The 25,864-nt window shown below is 49.0% G+C and overlaps 1 protein-coding gene across 2 annotated transcripts; it reads right to left on the reverse strand.

Moving 5' to 3' along the window:
* POLR2C (RNA polymerase II subunit C) lies at nucleotides 1-25,751 on the reverse strand. Of its 2 annotated transcripts, none has more exons than XM_069739623.1 (9): nucleotides 25,597-25,751; nucleotides 2,652-2,701; nucleotides 2,175-2,243; nucleotides 2,046-2,098; nucleotides 1,760-1,888; nucleotides 772-823; nucleotides 508-676; nucleotides 271-345; nucleotides 1-194 (listed from the first exon to the last, which is right to left on the reverse strand). In XM_069739623.1, the coding sequence occupies exons 1-9, from the start codon at nucleotides 25,680-25,682 to the stop codon at nucleotides 50-52; spliced, it is 828 nt and encodes a 275-aa protein (XP_069595724.1). In that variant the 5' UTR covers nucleotides 25,683-25,751; the 3' UTR covers nucleotides 1-49. The 2 variants fall into 2 exon arrangements, with proteins under 2 accessions (XP_069595724.1, XP_069595725.1); XM_069739624.1 differs by having other exon boundaries at nucleotides 25,534-25,719.
* Nucleotides 25,752-25,864: the final 113 nt, after the last annotated feature.

Consider the following 25,864-nt stretch of genomic DNA (forward strand, 5'->3'; position numbering starts at 1 on the left):
CAAAGTAATCGAGGGTTTTACTACAGTATGGGGGTACAAATGTGTGGGGTCAGTTAATAGTGAGGACGTCATTCTGAATCTCGTGACTCAGCTGTGTCTGGAGGTCACTCAGCTTTCTCTTCAGGCCGGACAGTGCGGATAGGACGATGGTCTCTGGCCGGAGCGATCCGCAGGACTCCACGTTATAGTAGAACCTGGAGGAGGGGAGCAGAGAACACGTGGTCAGCGCGAGGTCACGTCTGCACACGGAGCAGGGGCAGCTGGACTTACCGTTCTGGCTTTCCATTAGGGTCATATGGAGCCTGCGCCTCCTCTTCGTCTATTTCAGAGTATTCACTTTTTGGCCTGGAAACAGAAAACGAAAATTCTGAAAGAAACGCAGAGAGAGGAGTAACGAGTGACAAGCAGCTCCAATTTAGACCCGTCGGCACCGATCCTGACATGGCGGCAGCCACAGAACTGACACCTACAAAGCTCCTCCAGCAAAAGCCCCCGGCGGCATCCTACCATTCCTCCGGCTTGGGGTAGACTGTGTGCCTCAGTGCGTTGTCTGGGTCATATTCGAATGCCACTCCCGCCGTGGGGTTCCACTTGGCATGTTCTTTTCCAAAGCCCTTCTTGGCATAAGCTCGTAGACGCAGCTCTTGTCCCTTCCGTAACTTCACCAGGAGAATATCTGCCAGAAGACAATGTGATCACGTGTCTGCAGATGGCTGTGCCGTCCTCTCACAGCACCACAGGCCGCACCGGGTAATCGACAAGGTCACTCACCGTCCTGCTCCACGTAATCATTGGGGTCGTTGTCTCTGCTCCGAGACGTCACCTGAACAAACGAGAGAAACGGGTTCTGCTGATTTTATGTCAGGATCACTACAGATGTGAGCAGAGGATAAGGATCGCGGCGGAGACAGGGATTGTGGCAGAGGACAGGCAGCACTGGGACAGCGGAAGATGGGATCATGGTGGTGGCAGAGTCCTGACTGCAGGTAAATAGCTGCAGTCTGATTGGATAGCGCAGGGTTACCACAGCGGGTATGAGGACAGTACATGACTGCATGTCGGGGAATCAGTGAGTCACTAATACCTGAAGCCTTCTGCCACGACACTGACCCTTCCCAGCCACCATACTGACTTCCCCGCCACGACACGGACCCTTCCCAGCCACCATACTGACTTCCCCGCCACGACACGGACCCTTCCCAGCCACAATACTGACTTCCCCGCCACAATACTGACTTCCCCGCCACGACACTGACCCTTCCCAGCCACAATACTGACTTCCCCGCCACGACGCTGACCCTTCCCAGCCACGACCCTGACCCTTCCCAGCCACAACACTTACCCTTCCAAGCCACGCCACTGACCCTGCCCAGCCACGATACTGACCCTTCCCAGCCACCACTGACCCTTCCCCAGCCACGACCCTTCCCAGCCACGACCCTTCCCAGCCACGACCCTTCCCAGCCACGACCCTTCCCAGCCACGACCCTTCCCAGCCACGACCCTTCCCAGCCACGACCCTTCCCAGCCACGACCCTTCCCAGCCACGACCCTTCCCAGCCACGACCCTTCCCAGCTACGACCCTTCCCAGCCACGACCCTGACACTTCCCAGCCACGACTCTGACCCTTCCCAGCCACGACCCTGACCCTTCCCAGCAACCACGCTGACCCTTCCCAGCAACCACGCTGACCCTTCCCAGCAACCACGCTGACCCTTCCCAGCAACCACGCTGACCCTTCCCAGCCACGGCACTGACCGGAATCACCCTGTGATTGTTGGAGATGAGGTCACGAGAGGTCACATGACGGGTCTGATCTTCATTGCACCGCACATCCAGAGTGAACTCCACCGAGCATTCAGCACAGAACTCGTCGCACGTACAGTCCTGCAGGGACAAATCCCGAGAGTAACAGCGGAAAGCGCGTGGGGAAAAGCACACAGAAAAGTACTGGAGGAGAGGAATCCCGGGGAAAAGATGGGAAAGCACAGAGCGAGGCAGAGAGGGAATGCATGGGACGAAGGGGCAGTCACAGGACACCCACCCTGGAGTACTGCAGCTTGTCCACAATGTCATCACTGGTCAGAGGTACGAGCCCTGTGGATGAAACCAACAGATGGGTCACCGGGGCCCAGGACACAATAATCGCAGCCCGTCGCCCACTCTCACTCACCAACTCTGTGTGCAATGAATTCATCATGGAGGACGGAGGAGTTGGCGTCTATTTGCACCCAGTCGATGGCTGCAAGAAACATCAGATTAATGGTGGAACTACGCAATCCACTCTGATACGACACAGGTAAAGGCAGGACGCTGCGCCCACGATGGACGGGACCCCACACTCACAGGTCACAGCAGATATCAGGACAGTGGCCCCAAGCAACTGAGGGAGGGGACACCACTACGATTAAGGAGGCAGCCGTGCACCCCGAATATCACATGGAGGCTACTGAAAAATTTTGTCACTTGGTGTTTTGACACCAATTCTCCCAGGAGTTGGCGTGGCACAGGGGTGCACCGGCACAGATCGTCTAATTCATGACAGGTTGTAGCAAAAATTATACTGAAAATCTTACTCCAAAACTCATCAGAGACCCATCATGTGCCACAGCCCCACACAGCTAGCGCTAGGTCACATGACATCACTCACCAATCGTAGGCACCTCTGCGATAAACACACGGCGGATGGAGTTGGCGATCCTGCAAGAGATGGATAATAACATCACAAGGAGATAGGAGGCGTATAAATATATGGGACAGTCAGGAGATAAGTATGTGCCCCCCACCTCCAGGGGCTTCTGTGTCCTCATCTACACCCATAGACATTAATATGGAGAAAAGTATGTGCCCCCCACATCCTCCTCCGGGGGCTTCACTGTCCTCATCTACATCCATAGACATTAATATGGAGAAAAGTATGTGCCCCCCACATCTACCTCCGGGGGCTTCACTGTCCTCATCTACATCCATAGACATTAATATGGAGAAAGTACGTGCCCCCCACATCCTCCTCCGGGGGCTTCTCTGTCCTCATCTACATCCATAGACATTAATATGGAGAAAGTATGTGCCCCCCACATCCTCCTCCGGGGGCTTCACTGTCCTCATCTACATCCATAGACATTAATATGGAGAAAGTATGTGCCCCCCACATCCTCCTCCGGGGGCTTCACTGTCCTCATCTACATCCATAGACATTAATATGGAGACAGTATGTGCCCCCCACATCCTCCTCCGGGGGCTTCACTGTCCTCATCTACATCCATAGACATTAATATGGAGAAAGTATGTGCCCCCCACATCCACCTCCGGGGGCTTCACTGTCCTCATCTACATCCATAGACATTAATATGGAGACAGTATGTGTCCCCCACATCCACCTCCGGGGGCTTCACTGTCCTCATCTACATCCATAGACATTAATATGGAGAAAGTACGTGCCCCCCACATCCACCTCCGGGGGCTTCACTGTCCTCATCTACATCTATAGACATTAATATAGAGACAGTGTGTGCCCCCCACATCCTCCTCCGGGGGCTTCACTGTCCTCATCTACATCCATAGACATTAATATGGAGAAAGTATGTGCCCCCCACATCCTCCTCCGGGGGCTTCTCTGTCCTCATCTACATCCATAGACATTAATATGGAGACAGTATGTGCCCCCCACATCCACCTCCGGGGGCTTCACTGTCCTCATCTACATCCATAGACATTAATATGGAGAAAGTACGTGCCCCCCACATCCTCCTCCGGGGGCTTCTCTGTCCTCATCTACATCCATAGACATTAATATGGAGAAAGTACGTGCCCCCCACATCCTCCTCCGGGGGCTTCTCAGTTTCTTTGTCTCCGAAAGCAGAGAGGGAAAAACTATGCAAATAGATGAATCAAGTAATTGTACTTGATCTCATCACCATTCTTCCCCTTATCTGTGATGCTGGACTGAAGGACACTTGTTACATGCCTCTGTATAGAGACCTTCCTTGTTGGATTCTGACACTGTCTCTCCTGCTGCCATTACCCATGATGGCTTACAATTCTCACATTCCCCGAGACCCACAAACAGACCTGGTGGTGGAGTTGGCATACTCCTGTCCCCACAATGCACTTTCCAGGTCATCCCCCCAGCTCCATCACTCTCATTCCCTTCTTTTGAGGTCCACACAATCAGGCTCTTCCGTCCCCTCTCCCTCAGAGTAGCGGTCATATACCGGCCCCCAGGCTCACCCACCCACTTCCTGGACCATTTCTCTGCCTGGCTGCCGCACTTCATGTCCTCAGAACTCCCAGCCCTTATCCTGGGAGACTTCAACATCCCCATAAACAGCCCCACTTCTACATCTGCATCCCAGCTTCTATCACTAACCACTTCGCTCAGCCTCTCACAGCTCTCAACCTCTGAAACACACAAAGACGGTAACACCCTGGACCTGGTCTTTGTCCAGATCTGTTCAATCTCCTACCTGAATAACTCACCGCTTCCCCTCTCTGACCACAACATTCTCTCCTTCATGTTCACAAATCCTCGCCCAACCCAGCACTCTCCTACCTACCACACATTCAGAAATCTACAAGCCATTAACCCTCATACACTTTCAGACTCCTTACACTCATCACAGTCCCCAATCTCCTCTTTTTCCTGTCCTGATCTGGCTGTACACCACTACAATGACACTCTTAGGCCAAGTTCACATTAGCGTTGTGCGGGGCAGCATCGGCGACGCATGCATCATGCACCCCTATATTTAACATGGGGGGCGCATAGACATGCGTTGTCTTGCGTTTTGTGACGCATGCGTCATTTTGGCGCAACTGTCAGGGCGCAGAGGACGCTGCATGATGCAGTTTTTTCTGCGCCACAAATCATGCAAAAATGACCGCATGCGTCACAAAAAGCTGCGTTTTGCATGCATTTTTGCATGCGTTGCGTCGCCGACGCAGCACCGCACAACGCTAATGTGAATGAAGCCTTAGAAGCAACCTTGACCAAGTTGCTCCCCTCACCCTCAGAACCTCCAAACACAGAGTGAAACAGACTCAGAAACCGTGCGGCACCAGGTTAGTAAATCTTCACAGGTTATTCAGGAAGCGAAGGAAGATAGACTTGAAACACTTTCCAGATTTAAGCAATCAGGGGTGGTGCACAAAAAATATATCAACAGTGGACCGGAGACTTCATTTGTTTCCCCGTACACTCTCCTGTTCATTCCCTGCCGCCTCTCCATGTAAGCCTTAATGCTGTTCGCAGCGAATAAAGGACTTTAACTTCAGCATCGTTGAGGTGAGTGCCATATCATTTCTATGTTTTTACTACAGAGTGAAACAGCCCTGGCTCACATCGCAAACCCGATTTCTCCAGCGATGCTCTAGGAGTGCTGAACGCTTATGGAGGAAAACTCGCACACCAGAAGACTTCATACACTTCAAATTTATGTTAAAAAGCTATAACTCTGCCCTTCATCTCGCCAAACAGACCTACTTCACCACCCTGATCTCCTCACTATCCAACAACCCCAAGAAACTTTTTGACACCTTTCACTCCCTCCTCAGGCCAAAAGCACAAGCCCCTAGCACAGACATTTGTGCTGATGACCTGGCCTCCCACTTTAAAGAGAAAATAGATAGCATCTGTCAGGAAATCCGCTCCCAGACACCAAGTTCAGTGACTCCCATCCCTCCCTGCATCTCCCCTGGCTCACTCTCCACATTCGATCCCATCACAGAAGAAGTCTCCAGGCTCCTCTCCTCTTCTCATCCGACTACATGCACTACTGACCCCATTCCCTCTCATCTCCTCCAGTCTCTCTGTCCAGTCGTCACAACTCACCTAACTACAATCTTTAATCTCTCCATCTCCTCTGGCATTTTCCCCTCCTCCTTCAAACACTTTATCATAACTCCATTACTAAAGAAACCCACCCTCGACCCATCCTGCACAAACAACTACAGACCAGTCTCCGATCTCCCCTTCATCTCTAAACTCTTGTAGCGCCTGATATACTCCCGCCTTACCCGTTACCTCTCCACTCACTCCCTCCTAGACCCTTCACAGTCCGGCTTCCGCCCCCTACATTCGACAGAAAATGCACTCATCAAAGTGACCAACGACCTGACAGCAAAATGTTATGGTGACCACTCTCTGCTCATTCTCCTCGACCTTTCTGCAGCTTTCGACACTGTTGACCAACCTCTCCTACTCTCTAGGCTCCAGTCACTTGGCATTAAGGACACTGCTCTCTCCTGGTTCTCCTCCTATCTTTCTGACCGCTCCTTCATTGTTCTGTTCTCTGGCTCCACTTCATCTCCTCTTCCTCTCACTGTCGGGGTACCTCAAGGCTCAGTCCTTGGCCCCCTTCTCTTCTCCCTCTACACGGCCCCAATTGGACAGACCATCAGCAGATTTGGCTTTCAGTACCATCTTTATGCCGACGACACACAACTATACACGTCATCCCGTGACCTTACCCCCGCTATACTACAGAACGCCACTGACTGTCCGCAGTCTCTGACATCATGTCCGCTCTCTATCTGAAACTCAACCTCTCCAAAACTGAACTTCTTCTGCTCCCGCCTTCTACTAACCTCCCTAAATCTGACATTTCCCTCTCTGTGGGTGGCACCATAATAACACCCCGGCAGCAGGCGCGCTGTCTGGGTGTTATGTTTGACTCCGATCTCTCCTTCACCTCCCATATACAATCTCCTGCCGGCTCATGCCGCTTACACCTAAAGAACATCTGTCACGATATTGTATGAAATATAATATGATGTTGTAGCTTTGTCCTTCAGCTCATGCTGGGGGATAACCCCCTCCCCCTTCTCTCTCTGGCTCTCTTTGTCTCTTTGTGTTGGAATATATCGGGGAAGAGAGTTTTATTGCCCGGGCCATAAATTCCAGGCTCCACGAAAGTTACTCGCCCCCTCCCAACTGCACTAGCTGGAACTGGTAAAAATGGCTCCAAAATCCATGGAAGTCCTTTGTTCCATTATTGTAAGATATTGGGCCAACGATGTAGGCTAGAAAAAGGAAAATACATATGGTTAACATTCATCGGCCGTTCTGTCAATCACACTAAACATGAGCTTCTAACTCCATCAGGTAAGAAGTAGGGATTTCTCTGTAATTATGCATCACACATAGGACATATTTGATCTCATTAGAATGCCAATGTTAATACGACATGAATGCTGGGTTTCTTATGACTATGACATGTTCAGTAGTGGAGTTACAGGCATTAGACAAATTTAGGTTAAATCTAGTAAGACTGAAGAGGTAGGACGGACGGAGTAAACCAACCCCTTTCTGTGATGTCACAGGCTGCAGCTATAAGTTTTTTGGCCAGACCCCAGCAGTGAGTCTGCTGCTGGAGCCTATGTGAGCCTGACGTGAAGAGCTGTCCCTAACCAGTCCTAATGCATTGGGACATATGGACCTAGCCTGGTTGCCTCACATGATCTGAACACATTTAAGTGTTATTTCTCATTTAACCCCTGTTCTTTTTAGGATTACCTTGTACATATTTACAATTGTCTCATATTATAACATCTTTATATGACTTATTTTATAAACACTGCCTGAAACCGTTGACGGAGTATAATGTGTAATACTAGTTTTCGTTCTTCCTGCTCTAAAACGTACCCTGTCTCCTGAAGGGAATGACGCTACTGTTTTGGGTTAGCTTCGGACCCGTTTAATCGAAGCTGGTGGCAGCTTACCGTGTTCCGGCCTCTGGGTGTTGTTGTAGCGACTGCGGCGTTGCTAATTATTGTTCCTGCCTGAGTGGGAGTAGTTCATCGCGTCACTGCAGCGTGCCCAATAGCCAGTACATAGCAGGCAGCCTTTCTGGCGACTAATTACCCTAGGTGCAGTACCTAATCTGACCTGAGAGTAAGGGGGTGCCAGAGAGCTGCAAGTGTTAAGTGGAACTGTAAGCGGGATATACATAAATCCCTGCAGTTTGTGGTATATTGAAGAGCAGTGGGATACCTAGTATAAGCCCCTGCTGTAAACTAAGAGGTCAATAGCCTTGTGTGTGTTTTTTTATCACATTGTGGAGTGGAGGGAAAACTAAGATAAGCCCCCTGCACATGTGATAGCTGTCTGTTGGCCTAAAGTCACCCCGACCCGTGACGTGGGGGTGACGGTCACGGTATGAATCGTGACAACATTTCTAGAATCCGCCCTTTTCTCACCATGGAAACAACAAAAACCCTCACTATTGACCTGATCCACTCCCGCCTGGACTACTGTAACGCTCTATTAATTGGCCTCCCCCTCACTCGACTTTCCCCTCTCCAGTCCATCCTTAATGCAGCACCAGGGTCGTCCATCTGGCTAATTGTTACTCGGACGCGTCCGCTCTTCGCCAGTCGTTACACTGGCTGCCCATTCATTACAGGATACAATTCAAAGTACTTGTTCTCACCCACAAAGCTCTCCACAGTGCGGCACCCCCTTACATCTCCTCCCTCATTTCTGTCTATCGGCCTAACAGACCACTGCGCTCTGCAAATGACTTTCGACTAACCTCTGCACTAATCCGTGCCTCCCACTCCCGACTCCCAACACTTCTCCCATGCTGCGCCAATCCTCTGGAATGCTCTACCCCAAGATATTAGGACCATCCACAATTTGCATCATTTTAGGCGCTCCCTCAAAACACATTTGTTCAGAGCGGCCTATCATGTTCTCTAATCAGTCATTTTATGTTTGTGTAGCCCATTCACTATCTCCATCTATCCTTCGCCCCCTGAAGATGGCTGGACCATCATTGTAAATTCATCATTGTAAATACACACCTGTACTTTGTATCTCCCCCACCTCATTGTAGATTGTAAGCTCTCACCAGCAGGGGCGGCTTATTTCGCTTTAATTACTGTATTGTTAACGTTGTTACTTATGACTGTTGTGTTTGAAACTGTTAAACTGTAAAGCGCTGCGGAATATGTTGGCGCTATATAAATAAAGATTATTATTATTGTGCCTCTCTGACTGTAGGTTACGGGACTTGTGAGCCTCTTGTGGGAGCCGCGGGTCCTCTTCATCTCAGGGGGCTCCTCACCGCAGAGGACGGCACGCTCCACCCGGTCTATACACCACAGAGGACAGCACGCTCCACCCGGTCTATACACCACAGAGGACAGCACGCTCCACCCGGTCTATACACCACAGAGGACGGCACGCTCCAACCGGTCTATACACCACAGAGGACGGCACGCTCCACCCGGTCTATACACCACAGAGGACGGCACGCTCCAACCGGTCTATACACCACAGAGGACGGCACGCTCCACCCGGTCTATACACCACAGAGGACGGCACGCTCCACCCGGTCTATACACCACAGAGGACGGCACGCTCCACCCGGTCTATACACCACAGAGGACGGCACGCTCCAACCGGTCTATACACCACAGAGGACGGCACGCTCCACCCGGTCTATACACCACAGAGGACAGCACGCTCCACCCGGTCTATACACCACAGAGGACGGCACGCTCCAACCGGTCTATACACCACAGAGGACGGCACGCTCCACCCGGTCTATACACCACAGAGGACGGCACGCTCCACCCGGTCTATACACCACAGAGGACGGCACGCTCCACCCGGTCTATACACCACAGAGGACGGCACGCTCCAACCGGTCTATACACCACAGAGGACAGCACGCTCCACCCGGTCTATACACCACAGAGGACGGCACGCTCCACCCGGTCTATACACCACAGAGGACGGCACGCTCCAACCGGTCTATACACCACAGAGGACGGCACGCTCCACCCGGTCTATACACCACAGAGGACGGCACGCTCCGCCCGATCTATACACCACAGAGGACGGCACGCTCCGCCCGCTCTATACACCACAGAGGACGGCACGCTCCGCCCGATCTATACACCACAGAGGACGGCACGCTCCGCCCGCTCTATACACCACAGAGGACGGCACGCTCCACCCGGTCTATACACCACAGAGGACGGCACGCTCCAACCGGTCTATACACCACAGAGGACGGCACGCTCCACCCGGTCTATACACCACAGAGGACGGCACGCTCCACCCGGTCTATACACCACAGAGGACGGCACGCTCCACCCGGTCTATACACCACAGAGGACGGCACGCTCCAACCGGTCTATACACCACAGAGGACAGCACGCTCCACCCGGTCTATACACCACAGAGGACAGCACGCTCCACCCGGTCTATACACCACAGAGGACGGCACGCTCCACCCGGTCTATACACCACAGAGGACGGCACGCTCCACCCGGTCTATACACCACAGAGGACGGCACGCTCCAACCGGTCTATACACCACAGAGGACAGCACGCTCCACCCGGTCTATACACCACAGAGGACGGCACGCTCCAAATGGTCTATACACCACAGAGGACGGCACGCTCCAACCGGTCTATACACCACAGAGGACGGCACGCTCCACCCGGTCTATACACCACAGAGGACGGCACGCTCCACCCGGTCTATACACCACAGAGGACGGCACGCTCCACCCGGTCTATACACCACAGAGGACGGCACGCTCCAACCGGTCTATACACCACAGAGGACGGCACGCTCCACCCGGTCTATACACCACAGAGGACGGCACGCTCCGCCCGGTCTATACACCACAGAGGACGGCACGCTCCGCCCGATCTATACACCACAGAGGACGGCACGCTCCGCCCGCTCTATACACCAGAGGACGGCACGCTCCACCCGGTCTATACACCACAGAGGACGGCACGCTCCACCCGGTCTATACACCACAGAGGACGGCACGCTCCAAATGGTCTATACACCACAGAGGACGGCACGCTCCAACCGGTCTATACACCACAGAGGACGGCACGCTCCACCCGGTCTATACACCACAGAGGACGGCACGCTCCACCCGGTCTATACACCACAGAGGACGGCACGCTCCACCCGGTCTATACACCACAGAGGACGGCACACTCCAACCGGTCTATACACCACAGAGGACGGCACGCTCCGCCCGGTCTATACACCACAGAGGACGGCACGCTCCGCCCGGTCTATACACCACAGAGGACGGCACGCTCCGCCCGGTCTATACACCACAGAGGACGGCACGCTCTGCCCGGTCTATACACCACAGAGGACGGCACGCTCCGCCCGATCTATACACCACAGAGGACGGCACGCTCCGCCCGATCTATACACCACAGAGGACGGCACGCTCCGCCCGCTCTATACACCACAGAGGACGGCACGCTCCACCCGGTCTATACACCAGAGGACGGCACGCTCCACCCGGTCTATACACCACAGAGGACGGCACGCTCCACCCGGTCTATACACCACAGAGGATGGCACGCTCCACCCGGTCTATACACCACAGAGGACGGCACACTCCAACCGGTCTATACACCACAGAGGACGGCACGCTCCGCCCGGTCTATACACCACAGAGGACGGCACGCTCCGCCCGGTCTATACACCACAGAGGACGGCACGCTCCGCCCGGTCTATACACCACAGAGGACGGCACGCTCTGCCCGGTCTATACACCACAGAGGACGGCACGCTCTGCCCGATCTATACACCACAGAGGACGGCACGCTCCGCCCGATCTATACACCACAGAGGACGGCACGCTCCGCCCGCTCTATACACCACAGAGGACGGCACGCTCCACCCGGTCTATACACCAGAGGACGGCACGCTCCACCCGGTCTATACACCACAGAGGACGGCACGCTCCACCCGGTCTATACACCACAGAGGACGGCACGCTCCACATGGTCTATACACCAGAGGACGGCACGCTCAACCCGGTCTATACACCACAGAGGACGGCACGCTCCACCCGGTCTATACACCACAGAGGATGGCACGCTCCGCCCGGTCTATACACCACAGAGGACGGCACGCTCCACCCGGTCTCAGTTAACGCTTGCATATGGGCGGGCTGGGCCGGTTGGCAGAGGGGCAAGGGCCCCCCAGGCTGGTCCCTCCAAAGCAGTTGCGGGCCGGTTACTCCAGCAGCAGTTGCGGGACGCCCGGCCCTTTGCTGCCTAGAACATGGCTAGTGACACTGTACATTAACGTGTACAAATGCCGGGCCGGCCATCCCTGTTTTGTAGACATGCCCACACTGCACACTGTGTGGGCGTGTCTTATGCTCTCACCTCAGCAGCTCGCTGGCCTGGATGCTCCCTCGGTAGCCGGACAGCAGCGTCAGAGGTCAGCAGGGGCCAGGGAAGAGGTCAGCAGGGGCCAGGGAAGGGGTCAGCAGGGGCCAGGGAAGAGGTCAGCAGGGGCCAGGTTAGAGGTCAGCAGGGGCCAGGGAAGGGGTCAGCAGGGGCCAGGGAAGAGGTCAGCAGGGGCCAGGGAAGAGGTCAGCAGGGGCCAGGGAAGAGGTCAGCAGGGGCCAGGGAAGAGGTCAGCAGGGGCCAGGGAAGAGGTCAGGGACAGGGTCGGATCCTGCTTTGGAGGCTCTGAGGCACGGTGGGAGGATTTATTGCACCAGTTTGAACATTCATGCAGCTTAGGTCACGCTGTCAGTGGGAGTCATCGGCTCCAACATCACACGATCTTCAGGAAAGTGCAAGCTGCAGCAATAACAATCAAGTCAGGCTCAGGCCCCAATATACAGAGTTATCCTGCAGTGACTGCTCCTGAGCCTGGCTCCAGAACATTATAGATCATATAGAATTCCATATTATAATGTGAGGTCTGCAGCCAGGTCCAGGTGTGATCAGTCCAGTGCATAGATCACTGTAGGCATGTGCTCATAGTATAGGACATTAGTACACAGATTAGTGTATGACTGATAAGTAATATACCAGTGGTGGTGAACCTATGGCACGCGCGCCATCTCCTCAGCACTATCGCTCATCCCTCATCACTAGCGCCGCGGCCACTCTCCTCTGCTCCTAACTCTCCCATCAGGCCGTTCCATCAGTCTGCGCATGTGCTGAGGATGGAGATCTCACACAGGCTGAGAAGAGTGGTGGCGGCACTATTGCCGAGATGGCGCACGTGCCCACAGGTAGGACTTATAGATGAAGAGACCAGATCAGCATTGGAATGGGCAGAGGTGAGTATTTTTTTTTTAGTGTGAGGCATTATACTGTATGAAACATCATGTGGGGCCATTATACAGTCATGGCCAAAAGTTTTGAGAATGACACCAAAATTCTATTGTCACATGATCTGCTGCCCTCTGGTTTTTATTAGTGTTTGTCTGATGTTTATATCACATACAGAAATATAATTGCAATCATATTATGAGTACCAATAGGTTATATTGACAGTTAGAATGAGTTAATGCAGCAAGTCAATATTTGCAGTGTTGACCCTTCTTCTTCAAGACCTCTGCAATTCTCCCTGGCATGCTCTCGATCAACTTCTGGACTAAATCCTGACTGATAGCCGTCCATTCTTGCATAATCAATGCTTGCATTTTGCCAGAATTTGTTGGTTTTTGTTTGTCCACCCGTCTCTTGATGATTGACCACAAGTTCTCAATGGGATTAAGATCTGGGAGTTTCCAGGCCATGGACCCAAAATCTCTATGTTTTGTTCCATGAGCCATTTAGTTATCACCTTTGCTTTATGGCAAGGTGCTCCATCATGCTGGAAAAGGCATTGTTGGGCGCCAAACTGCTCTTGGACGGTTGGGAGAAGTTGCTCTTGGAGGACATTCTGGTACCATTCTTTATTCATGGCTGTGTTTTTAGGCCGATTCCCTTGGCTGAGAAGCAACCCCACACATGAATGGTTTCAGGATGCTTTACAGTTGGCATGAGACAAGACTGGTGGTAGCGCTCACCTCTTCTTCTCCGAATAAGCTGTTTTCCAGATGTCCCAAACAATCGAAAAGGGGATTCATCAGAGAAAATTACTTTGCCCCAGTCCTCAGCAGTCCACTCCCTGTACCTTTTGCAGAATATCAGTCGGTCCCTGATGTTTTTTCTGGAGAGAAGTGGCTTCTTTGCTGTCCTCCTTGAAACCAGGCCTTGCTCAAAGAGTCTCCGCCTCACAGTGCGTGCAGAAGCACTCCCACCAGCCTGCTGCCATTCCTGAGCAAGCTCGGCACTGCTGGTAGTCCGATCCCGCAGCTGAAGCAGTTTTAAGATACGGTCCTGGCGCTTGCTGGTCTTTCTTGGGCGCCCTGGAGCCTTTTTGATAACAATGGAAGCTCTCTCCTTGAAGTTCTTGATTATGCGATAGATTGTTGACTGAGGTGCAATCTTTGTAGCTGCGATACTCTTCCCTGTTAGGCCATTTTTGTGCAGTGCAATGATGGCTGCACGTGTTTCTTTAGAGATAACCATGGTTAACTGAAGAGAAACAATGATACCAAGCACCAGCCTCCTTTTAAAGTGTCCAGTGATGTCATTCTTACTTAATCATGACTGATTGATCGCCAGCCCTGTCCTCATCAACACCCACACCTGTGTTACTGGATCAATCACTAAAATGATGTTAGCTGCTCCTTTTAAGGCAGGACTGCAATGATGTTGAAATGTGTTTTGGGGGTTAAAGTTCATTTTCTGGGCAAATATTGACTTTGCAAGTACAGTAATTGCTGTTAAGCTGATCACTCTGACATTCAGGAGTATATGCAAATTGCCATTAGAAAAAATGAAGAAGTAGACTTTGGAAAAATTAATATGTGTCTCATTCTCAAAATTTTTGTCCATGACTGTACTGTATGCAGCGGTACGTGGGGCCATTATACAGTGTACAGCATCACATGGGGTCATTATACTGTATAGAGCACTATGTGCGGTCATTACACAGTATGGAGCATCAAAAAAACGTATTAACTAAATACCCTGTATTTTTTCATTTTTTGACTAGCACTTCCTTATTTACTGTGACTTCTTTACAACAGAGTATTTTTGACCTCACTGTGCCCTTTGTGTCTTCAAGTTTCTTTTTTTTTTAAATTCATTTATTAATTCCAGAGTAAACAAACAATGCACACATTACATTTATCATTATTAAGTATACCATCAGATACAAATGATTACAGAACATCATCATATCCAAAGTTCAGAGGTAATAGACTGTGCATGTTGAATCACTAGTACCTACAAAATACCTACTATACAACTTAAACAACTTTAACCATTAGTAGTAGTCGCCAAAAGAAAAACAGATTTAAATTTGCTCCGCAACGATGTCCCAAAACCACATGCCCTCCCTCCCGTGTATATATCTAATCAGCACAGACTACAGAGTATGATGAGATGAGTTCCATCTACCCCAAATTTTTTCGAATTTACCTGGGCATCCTCTATTATGGTACAGTGTTCTTTCATATGGGATAACCGAGTTCACCAGGTCAATCCAAGCTCCGAGAGACGGGGAGGAGCGACCCATCCACCTTAACGCCAGTACCTTTCATGCTAAGAAGAGCGTTTCTCGAAGGAAGATCCCAGTATGATGATCCCAGGTCTCTGTATCCCACACCCCAAATAGGCAAGTCAATGGTTCAAGTGGGACAGGGATTAGCAATAAAGACATTAACAATGTTGTGACTTCTTTCCAATAGTGAAAAATTACCGGGCACCTCCATATCATGTGGATAAAATCCGCATCACGTGTGTAGCATCGTAGACAGTCTGACGTATGGAGGCGACCCATTTTAAAAAGTCGTGTTGGGGTCAAATAAGTCTGATATATAATATATAATTGGGTCATCCTGTTATTAACTGAGGGAGAAACTTTAGTTGGAGATTCCAAAATATCTTCCCACTCCTCTCCCAGTGTTTATTCCCATAGTCCTATATATAGCACAGGCTGCAGTCACTTCGACATAGGATAACACATTTTCAAATGGTGGTTACCATAGAAAAAAGAAGTGAGAAAGAAGTACTAATAAAAACAATACATTTATTGAAAACTTGTTCTAAAAAATGTGTAACAATTAAGATTAGACAATGACAGAAAAAAGGGGGGGGAGGAATGGAAAAAACCTCCAAATACCAGAGGAGGCACACCACAACACACCGGTACGGTATAGCAAGTGTATCCCAAAAATAGCTACATAATGAATCAAGGGCTACCAAAAGTATGCCAAATGAAAACGGCTGCTAGGATATAAGTGCCTTAATGACAGTGCACAGAACCATATATAAGGTAATGTAGTTTTGGAGGAAGCGAGGGGGAGGGAAAGGGGGCATATGATAACCAAGTGGGAAAAATCAGGTTCTGTGCACTGTCATTAAGGCACTTATATCCTAGCAGCCGTTTTCATTTGGCATACTTTTGGTAGCCCTTGATTCATTATGTAGCTATTTTTGGGATACACTTGCTATACCGTACCGGTGTGTTGTGGTGTGCCTCCTCTGGTATTTGGAGGTTTTTTCCATTCCTCCCCCCCCCTTTTTTCTGTCATTGTCTAATCTTAATTGTTACACATTTTTTATAACAAGTTTTCAATAAATGTATTGTTTTTATTAGTACTTCTTTCTCACTTCTTTTTTCAATGGTAACCACCATTTGAAAATGTGTTATCCTCTCCCAGTGTATCGGGAAGAAGTCCCTCCCATTTCTTCTTTAAAGTTAATAGTGAGCCCATCTCCCACGGATAATAGATATGTGTATAAAGAGGAGATGAGTCCCTGAGGACCCTGTAATTTGAGAATGCCTATAAGGGGTAAAGATGAAATTGCTCGACTTGCACCCATATTTCGCATATGTGACTGGAAGGCTGACCTCAGCTGTAAATAACGGAAGAATTGAGATCTTGGGATATTGTAGGTATACAGTATGGAGCATCATGTGTGGTCATTATACAGTATGGAGCATCATGTGTGGTCATTATACAGTATGGAGCATCATGTGTGGCCATTATACAGTATGGAGCATCATGTGTGGTCATTATACAGTATGGAGCATCATGTGTGGTCATTATACAGTATGGAGCATTATGTGTGGCCATTATACAGTATGGAGCATCATGTGTGGTCATTATACAGTATGGAGCATCATGTGAGGTCATTATACAGTATGGAGCATCATGTGTGGTCATTATACAGTATGGAGCATCATGTGTGGTCATTATACAGTATGGAGCATCATGTGTGGCCATTATACAGTATGGAGCATCATGTGTGGCCATTATACAGTATGGAGCATCATGTGCGATCATTATACAGTATGGAGCATCATGTGTGGCCATTGTACAGTATGGAGCGTCGTGTGTGGCCATTATACAGTATGGAGCATCATGTGTGGCCATTATACAGTATGGAGCGTCGTGTGTGGCCATTATACAGTATGGAGCATCATGTGTGGCCATTATACAGTATGGAGCATCATGTGTGGTCATTATACAGTATGGAGCATCATGTGTGGCCATTATACAGTATGGAGCGTCGTGTGTGGCCATTATACAGTATGGAGCATCATGTGTGGCCATTATACAGTATGGAGCGTCGTGTGTGGCCATTATACAGTATGGAGCATCATGTGTGGTCATTATACAGTATGGAGCATCATGTGTGGCCATTATACAGTATGGAGCGTCGTGTGTGGCCATTATACAGTATGGAACATCATGTGTGGCCATTATACAGTATGGAGCATCATGTGCGGCCATTATACAGTATGGAGCATCATGTGTGGTCATTATACAGTATGGAGCATCATGTGTGGCCATTATACAGTATGGAGCATCATGTGTGGCCATTATACAGTATGGAGCATCATGTGCGGTCATTATACAGTATGGAGCATCATGTGCGGTCATTATACAGTATTGAGCATCATGTAGGGTCATTATACAGTATGGAGCATCATGTGTGGCCATTATACAGTATGGAGCATCATGTGTGGCCATTATACAGTATGGAGCATCATGTGCGGTCATTATACAGTATGGAGCATCATGTGTGGCCATTGTACAGTATGGAGCATCATGTGTGGCCATTATACAGTATGGAGCATCATGTGCGGTCATTATGCAGTATGGAGCATCATGTGCGGTCATTATGCAGTATGGAGCATCATGTGTGGCCATTATACAGTATGGAGCATCATATGCGGTCATTATACAGTATGGAGCATCATGTGCGATCATTATACAGTATGGAGCATCATGTGTGGCCATTATACAGTATGGAGCATCATGTGGGGCCATTATAAAGTATGGAGCATCATGTGGGGCCATTATAAAGTATGGAGCATCATGTGTGGCCATTATATAGTATGGAGCATCATGTGCGATCATTATACAGTATGGAGCATCATGTGTGGTCATTATACAGTATGGAGCATCATGTGTGGTCATTATACAGTATGGAGCATCATGTGCGGCCATTATACAGTATGGAGCAGTGTGTGGGGTCATTATATAGTATGGAGCATCATGAGCGGCCATTATACAGTATGGAGCATCATGTGCGGCCATTATACAGTATGGAGCATCATGTGTGGTCATTATACAGTATGGAGCATCATGTGTGGCCATTATACAGTATGGAGCATCATGTGTGGTCATTATACAGTATGGAGCATCATGTGTGGCTATTATACAGTATGGAGCATCATGTGTGGCCATTATATAGTATGGAGCATCTTGAGCGGCCATTATACAGTATGGAGCAGTGTGTGGGGTCATTATATAGTATGGAGCATCATGAGCGGCCATTATACAGTATGGAGCATCATGTGCGATCATTATACAGTATGGAGCATCATGTGTGGTCATTATACAGTATGGAGCATCATGAGCGGCCATTATACAGTATGGAGCATCATGTGCGGCCATTATACAGTATGGAGCATCATGTGTGGCCATTATACAGTATGGAGCATCTTGAGCGGCCATTATACAGTATGGAGCGTTGTGTGTGGCCATTATACAGTATGGAACATCATGTGTGGCCATTATACAGTATGGAGCATCATGTGCGGCCATTATACAGTATGGAGCATCATGTGTGGTCATTATACAGTATGGAGCATCATGTGTGGCCATTATACAGTATGGAGCATCATGTGTGGCCATTATACAGTATGGAGCATCATGTGCGGTCATTATACAGTATGGAGCATCATGTGCGGTCATTATACAGTATTGAGCATCATGTAGGGTCATTATACAGTATGGAGCATCATGTGGGGCCATTATACAGTATGGAGCACTGTGCGGTCATACAGTATGGAGCATCATGTGTGGTCATTATACAGTATGGAGCGTCATGTGGGGTCATTATACAGTATGGAGCATCATGTGCGGCCATTATACAGTATGGAGCATCATGTGGGGTGATTATACAGTATGGAACATCATGTGTGGCCATTATACAGTATGTAGCATCATGTGCGGCCATTATACAGCATGGAGCATCATGTGGGGCCATTATACAGTATGGAGCACTGTGTGACCATTATACAGTATGGAGCATCATGTGGGGCTATTATACAGTATGGAGCACCATGTGGGGCCATTATACAGTATGGAGCATCATGTGTGTTCATTATACAGTATGGAGCATCATGTGGGGCCATTATACAGTATGGAGCACTGTGTGGCGATTATACAGTATGGAGCATCATGTGCAGTCATTATACAGCATGGAGCATCATGTGGGGCCATTATACAGTATGGAGCACTGTGTGGCCATTATACAGTATGGAGCATCATGTGGGGCCATTATACAGTATGGAGCACTGTGCGGTCATTATACAGTATGGAGCATCATGTGTGGTCATTATACAGTATGGAGCATCATGTGGGGTCATTATACAGTATGGAGCATCATGTGCGGCCATTATACAGTATGGAGCATCATGTGGGGTGATTATACAGTATGGAGCATCATGTGCGGCCATTATACAGTATGTAGCATCATGTGCGGCCATTATACAGCATGGAGCATCATGTGGGGCCATTATACAGTATGGAGCACTGTGTGGCCATTATACAGCATGGAGCATCATGTGGGGCCATTATACAGTATGGAGCACTGTGTGGCCATTATACAGTATGGAGCATCATGTGGGGCCATTATACAGTATGGAGCGCTGTGCGGTCATTATACAGTATGGAGCATCATGTGGGGTCATTATACAGTATGGAGCATCATGTGGGGTCATTATACAGTATGGAGCATCATGTGCGGCCATTATACAGTATGGAACATCATATGTGGCCATTATACAGTATGGAGCATCATGTGCGGCCATTATACAGCATGGAGCATCATGTGGGGCCATTATACAGTATGGAGCACTGTGCGGTCATTATACAGTATGGAGCGTCATGTGCGGCCATTATACAGTATGGAGCATCATGTGCGGCCATTATACAGTATGGAGCATCATGTGCGGCCATTATACAGTATGGAGCACCATGTGGGGCCATTATACAGTATGGAGCACTGTGCGGTCATTATACAGTATGGAGCATCATGTGTGGTCATTATACAGCATGGAGCATCATGTGGGGTCATTATACAGCATGGAGCATCATGTGTGGTCATTATACAGTATGGAGCATCATGTGCGGCCATTATACAGTATGGAGCATCATGTGCGGTCATTATACAGTATGGAGCATCATGTGTGGCCATTATACAGTATGGAACATCATGTGTGGCCATTATACAGTACTGAGCATCATGTGGGGCCATTATACAGTATTGAGCATCATGTGGGGTCATTATACAGCATGGAGCATCATGTGGGGTCATTATACAATATGGAGCATCATGTGTGGCCATTATACAGTATGGAGCATCATGTGTGGCCATTATACAGTATGGAGCATCATGTGTGGCCATTATACAGTACTGAGCATCATGTGGGGCCATTATACAGTATGTAGCATCATGTGCGGCCATTATACAGCATGGAGCATCATGTGGGGCCATTATACAGTATGGAGCACTGTGTGGCCATTATACAGTATGGAGCATCATGTGTGGCCATTATACAGTATGGAGCACTGTGTGGCCATTATACAGTATGGAGCATCATGTGTGGCCATTATACAGTATGGAGCATCATGTGTGGCCATTATACAGTATGGAGAACTATGTGGCCATTATACAGTATGGAGCACTGTGTGGCCATTATACAGTATGGAGCATCATGTGCGGTCATTATACAGTATGGAGCATCATGTGTGGCCATTATACAGTATGGAGAACTATGTGGCCATTATACAGTATGTAGCATCATGTGCGGCCATTATACAGGATGGAGCATCATGTGCGGCCATTATACAGCATGGAGCATCATGTGGGGCCATTATACAGTATGGAGCATCATGTGGGGCCATTATACAGGATGGAGCATCATGTGCGGTCATTATACAGTATGGAGCATCATGTGTGGCCATTATACAGTATGGAGCATCATGTGGGGCCATTATACAGGATGGAGCATCATGTGCGGTCATTATACAGTATGGAGCATCATGTGCGGCCATTATACAGGATGGAGCATCATGTGTGGCCATTATACAGTATGTAGCATCATGTGCGGCCATTATACAGGATGGAGCATCATGTGCGGCCATTATACAGTATGGAGCACTGTGTGGCGATTATACAGCATGGAGCATCATGTGTGTTCATTATACAGTATGGAGCATCATGTGGGGCCATTATACAGTATGGAGCATCATGTGTGGCCATTATACAGTATGGAGCATCATGTGGGGCCATTATACAGGATGGAGCATCATGTGCGGTCATTATACAGTATGGAGCATCATGTGTGGTCGTTATACAGTATGGAGCATCATGTGGGGCCATTATACAGTATGGAGCATCATGTGGGGCCATTATACAGTATGGAGCATCATGTGTGGTCATTATACAGTATGGAACATCATGTGGGGCCATTATACAGGATGGAGCATCATGTGCGGTCATTATACAGTATGGAGCATCATGTGTGTTCATTATACAGTATGGAGCATCATGTGGGGCCATTATACAGTATGGAGCATCATGTGGGGTGATTATACAGTATGGAGCATCATGTGTGGTCATTATACAGTATGGAGCATCATGTGTGTTCATTATACAGTATGGAGCATCATGTGGGGCCATTATACAGTATGGAGCATCATGTGGGGCCATTATACAGTATGGAGCATCATGTGTGGTCATTATACAGTATGGAACATCATGTGGGGCCATTATACAGGATGGAGCATCATGTGCGGTCATTATACAGTATGGAGCATCATGTGTGTTCATTATACAGTATGGAGCATCATGTGCGGCCATTATACAGTATGGAGCATCATGTGGGGTGATTATACAGTATGGAACATCATGTGTGGCCATTATACAGTATGTAGCATCATGTGCGGCCATTATACAGCATGGAGCATCATGTGGGGCCATTATACAGTATGGAGCACTGTGTGGCCATTATACAGTATGGAGCATCATGTGGGGCTATTATACAGTATGGAGCACCATGTGGGGCCATTATACAGTATGGAGCATCATGTGTGTTCATTATACAGTATGGAGCATCATGTGGGGCCATTATACAGTATGGAGCACTGTGTGGCGATTATACAGTATGGAGCATCATGTGCAGTCATTATACAGCATGGAGCATCATGTGGGGCCATTATACAGTATGGAGCACTGTGTGGCCATTATACAGTATGGAGCATCATGTGGGGCCATTATACAGTATGGAGCACTGTGCGGTCATTATACAGTATGTAGCATCATGTGTGGTCATTATACAGTATGGAGCATCATGTGGGGTCATTATACAGTATGGAGCATCATGTGGGGCCATTATACAGTATGGAGCACTGTGCGGTCATTATACAGTATGTAGCATCATGTGTGGTCATTATACAGTATGGAGCACTGTGCGGTCATTATACAGTATGTAGCATCATGTGTGGTCATTATACAGTATGGAGCATCATGTGTGGCCATTATACAGTATGGAGCATCATGTGTGGTCATTATACAGTATGGAGCATCATGTGGGGTCATTATACAGTATGGAGCATCATGTGCGGCCATTATACAGTATGGAGCATCATGTGGGGTGATTATACAGTATGGAACATCATGTGTGGCCATTATACAGTATGTAGCATCATGTGCGGCCATTATACAGCATGGAGCATCATGTGGGGCCATTATACAGTATGGAGCACTGTGTGGCCATTATACAGCATGGAGCATCATGTGGGGCCATTATACAGTATGGAGCACTGTGTGGCCATTATACAGTATGGAGCATCATGTGGGGCCATTATACAGTATGGAGCGCTGTGCGGTCATTATACAGTATGGAGCATCATGTGGGGTCATTATACAGTATGGAGCATCATGTGGGGTCATTATACAGTATGGAGCATCATGTGCGGCCATTATACAGTATGGAACATCATATGTGGCCATTATACAGTATGGAGCATCATGTGCGGCCATTATACAGCATGGAGCATCATGTGGGGCCATTATACAGTATGGAGCACTGTGCGGTCATTATACAGTATGGAGCATCATGTGCGGCCATTATACAGTATGGAGCATCATGTGCGGCCATTATACAGTATGGAGCATCATGTGCGGCCATTATACAGTATGGAGCACCATGTGGGGCCATTATACAGTATGGAGCACTGTGCGGTCATTATACAGTATGGAGCATCATGTGTGGTCATTATACAGCATGGAGCATCATGTGGGGTCATTATACAGCATGGAGCATCATGTGTGGTCATTATACAGTATGGAGCATCATGTGCGGCCATTATACAGTATGGAGCATCATGTGCGGTCATTATACAGTATGGAGCATCATGTGTGGCCATTATACAGTATGGAACATCATGTGTGGCCATTATACAGTATGGAACATCATGTGGGGCCATTATACAGTATGGAGCATCATGTGTGGTCATTATACAGCATGGAGCATCATGTGGGGTCATTATACAGCATGGAGCATCATGTGTGGTCATTATACAGTATGGAGCATCATGTGCGATCATTATACAGTATGGAGCGTCATGTGTGGTCATTATACAGTATGGAACATCATGTGTGGCCATTATACAGTATGGAACATCATGTGGGGCCATTATACAGTATGGAGCATCATGTGTGGTCATTATACAGTGTTGAGCATCATGTGGGGTCATTATACAGCATGGAGCATCATGTGTGGTCATTATACAGTATGGAGCATCATGTGCGATCATTATACAGTATGGAGCGTCATGTGGGGCCATTATACAGTACTGAGCATCATGTGGGGCCATTATACAGTACTGAGCATCATGTGTGGCCATTATACAGTATGGAGCATCATGTGTGGCCATTATACAGTATGGACCATCATGTGTGGCCATTATACAGTATGGAGCATCATGTGGGGCCATTATACAGTATGGAACATCATGTGTGGCCATTATACAGTATGGAGCATCATGTGGGGCCATTATACAGTATTGAGCATCATGAGCGGCCATTATACAGTATGGAGCATCATGTGTGGCCATTATACAGTATGGAGCATCATGTGGGGCCATTATACAGTATGGAGCATCATGTGGGGCCATTATACAGTATGGTGCACTGTGTGGCCATAATACAGTATGGAGCATCATGTATGGCCATTATACAGTATGGAGCATCATGTGGGGCCATTATACAGTATGGAGCATTATGTGGGGCCATTATACAGTATGGAGCATCATGTGGGGCCATTATACAGTATTGAGCATCATGAGCGGCCATTATACAGGATGGAGCATCATGTGCGGCTGTTATACAGTATGGAGCATCATGTGGGGCCATTATACAGTATGGAGCATCATGTGGGGCCATTATACAGTATGGTGCACTGTGTGGCCATTATACAGTATGGAGCATCATGTGAGGTCATTATACAGTATGGAGCATCATGTGGGGCCATTATACAGTATGGAGCACTGTGTGGCCATTATACAGTATAGTATTAGGTGGTAATAGTATGCTGATAATTAGTGACAGCTAGACCAGGTAAAAAGCGCATGTGGCTGCTTGCTTACCTTGGAAGACTTGGTGGTGTGCAAAGTGGTTGCATGTATGAGGGTGCAGATTTGGTGCTGTACCAGGCGTCCGGAGTTGGGGTTGTTGTTCGGAGCCAAGCAGTGAAGTCTAGGTGTAAATGTGCTGTGTAGAGCCAGGGAAGCCCCGGCCGGTGGCGTCAGTGGATACTAAGTGTGGAAACAAGATGGCCGATAAGCAGCACCTACATGTGACGTCACACTAGGTACGGAGCGAGGGAAATGTTGGGGGGCGACCAAAGAACGGCGCTCTTCATCATCATCATCATCAGGGTAATAGCTCCCCAACAACACAGCCCATCGTATATAGCTCCACATGTACTCACATTAACGCAGAGTGGACACGTCCCTCACTCCACCATAGCTGGACGGGCACACGTGGCTCGCAGTGACATGAGGGTATAGAGCCCACAGGCGCCTCTTCTATTAGAACATCCAGGCTCCATCTATGGAGAGAAGCGGCGGAGACCCGGGCAGCATCTCACCTATCACCCGACACACCACAAGGATGGGCCGCTGCCCTCAGCCCCGCCACACACATCACTCACGCCAGGTCCGTGTTCTCCACCACAAACTTCACGTTCTCGTCCGTCAGATCCGTGATGCGGACGGTCGGCTGGTTGGCGTACGGCATGTCGGCAGGAGAAGCAGCAACCGGAAGTGAGGGCCATAGAGCGGAGAGGCAGGAGAGAGCGCCGAGGGAGGATAGAGCTGCGGCTGGAGGACTGAGCGGCTCCGGAAGTGAGGGCCATAGAGCGGAGACGCGGGAGGGAGCGCCGAGGGAGGAAAGAGCTGCGGCTGGAGGACTGAGCGGCT

Source organism: Ranitomeya imitator, chromosome 9 (assembly GCF_032444005.1).
Source record: "Ranitomeya imitator isolate aRanImi1 chromosome 9, aRanImi1.pri, whole genome shotgun sequence".
Classification (NCBI taxonomy): domain Eukaryota; kingdom Metazoa; phylum Chordata; class Amphibia; order Anura; family Dendrobatidae; genus Ranitomeya; species Ranitomeya imitator.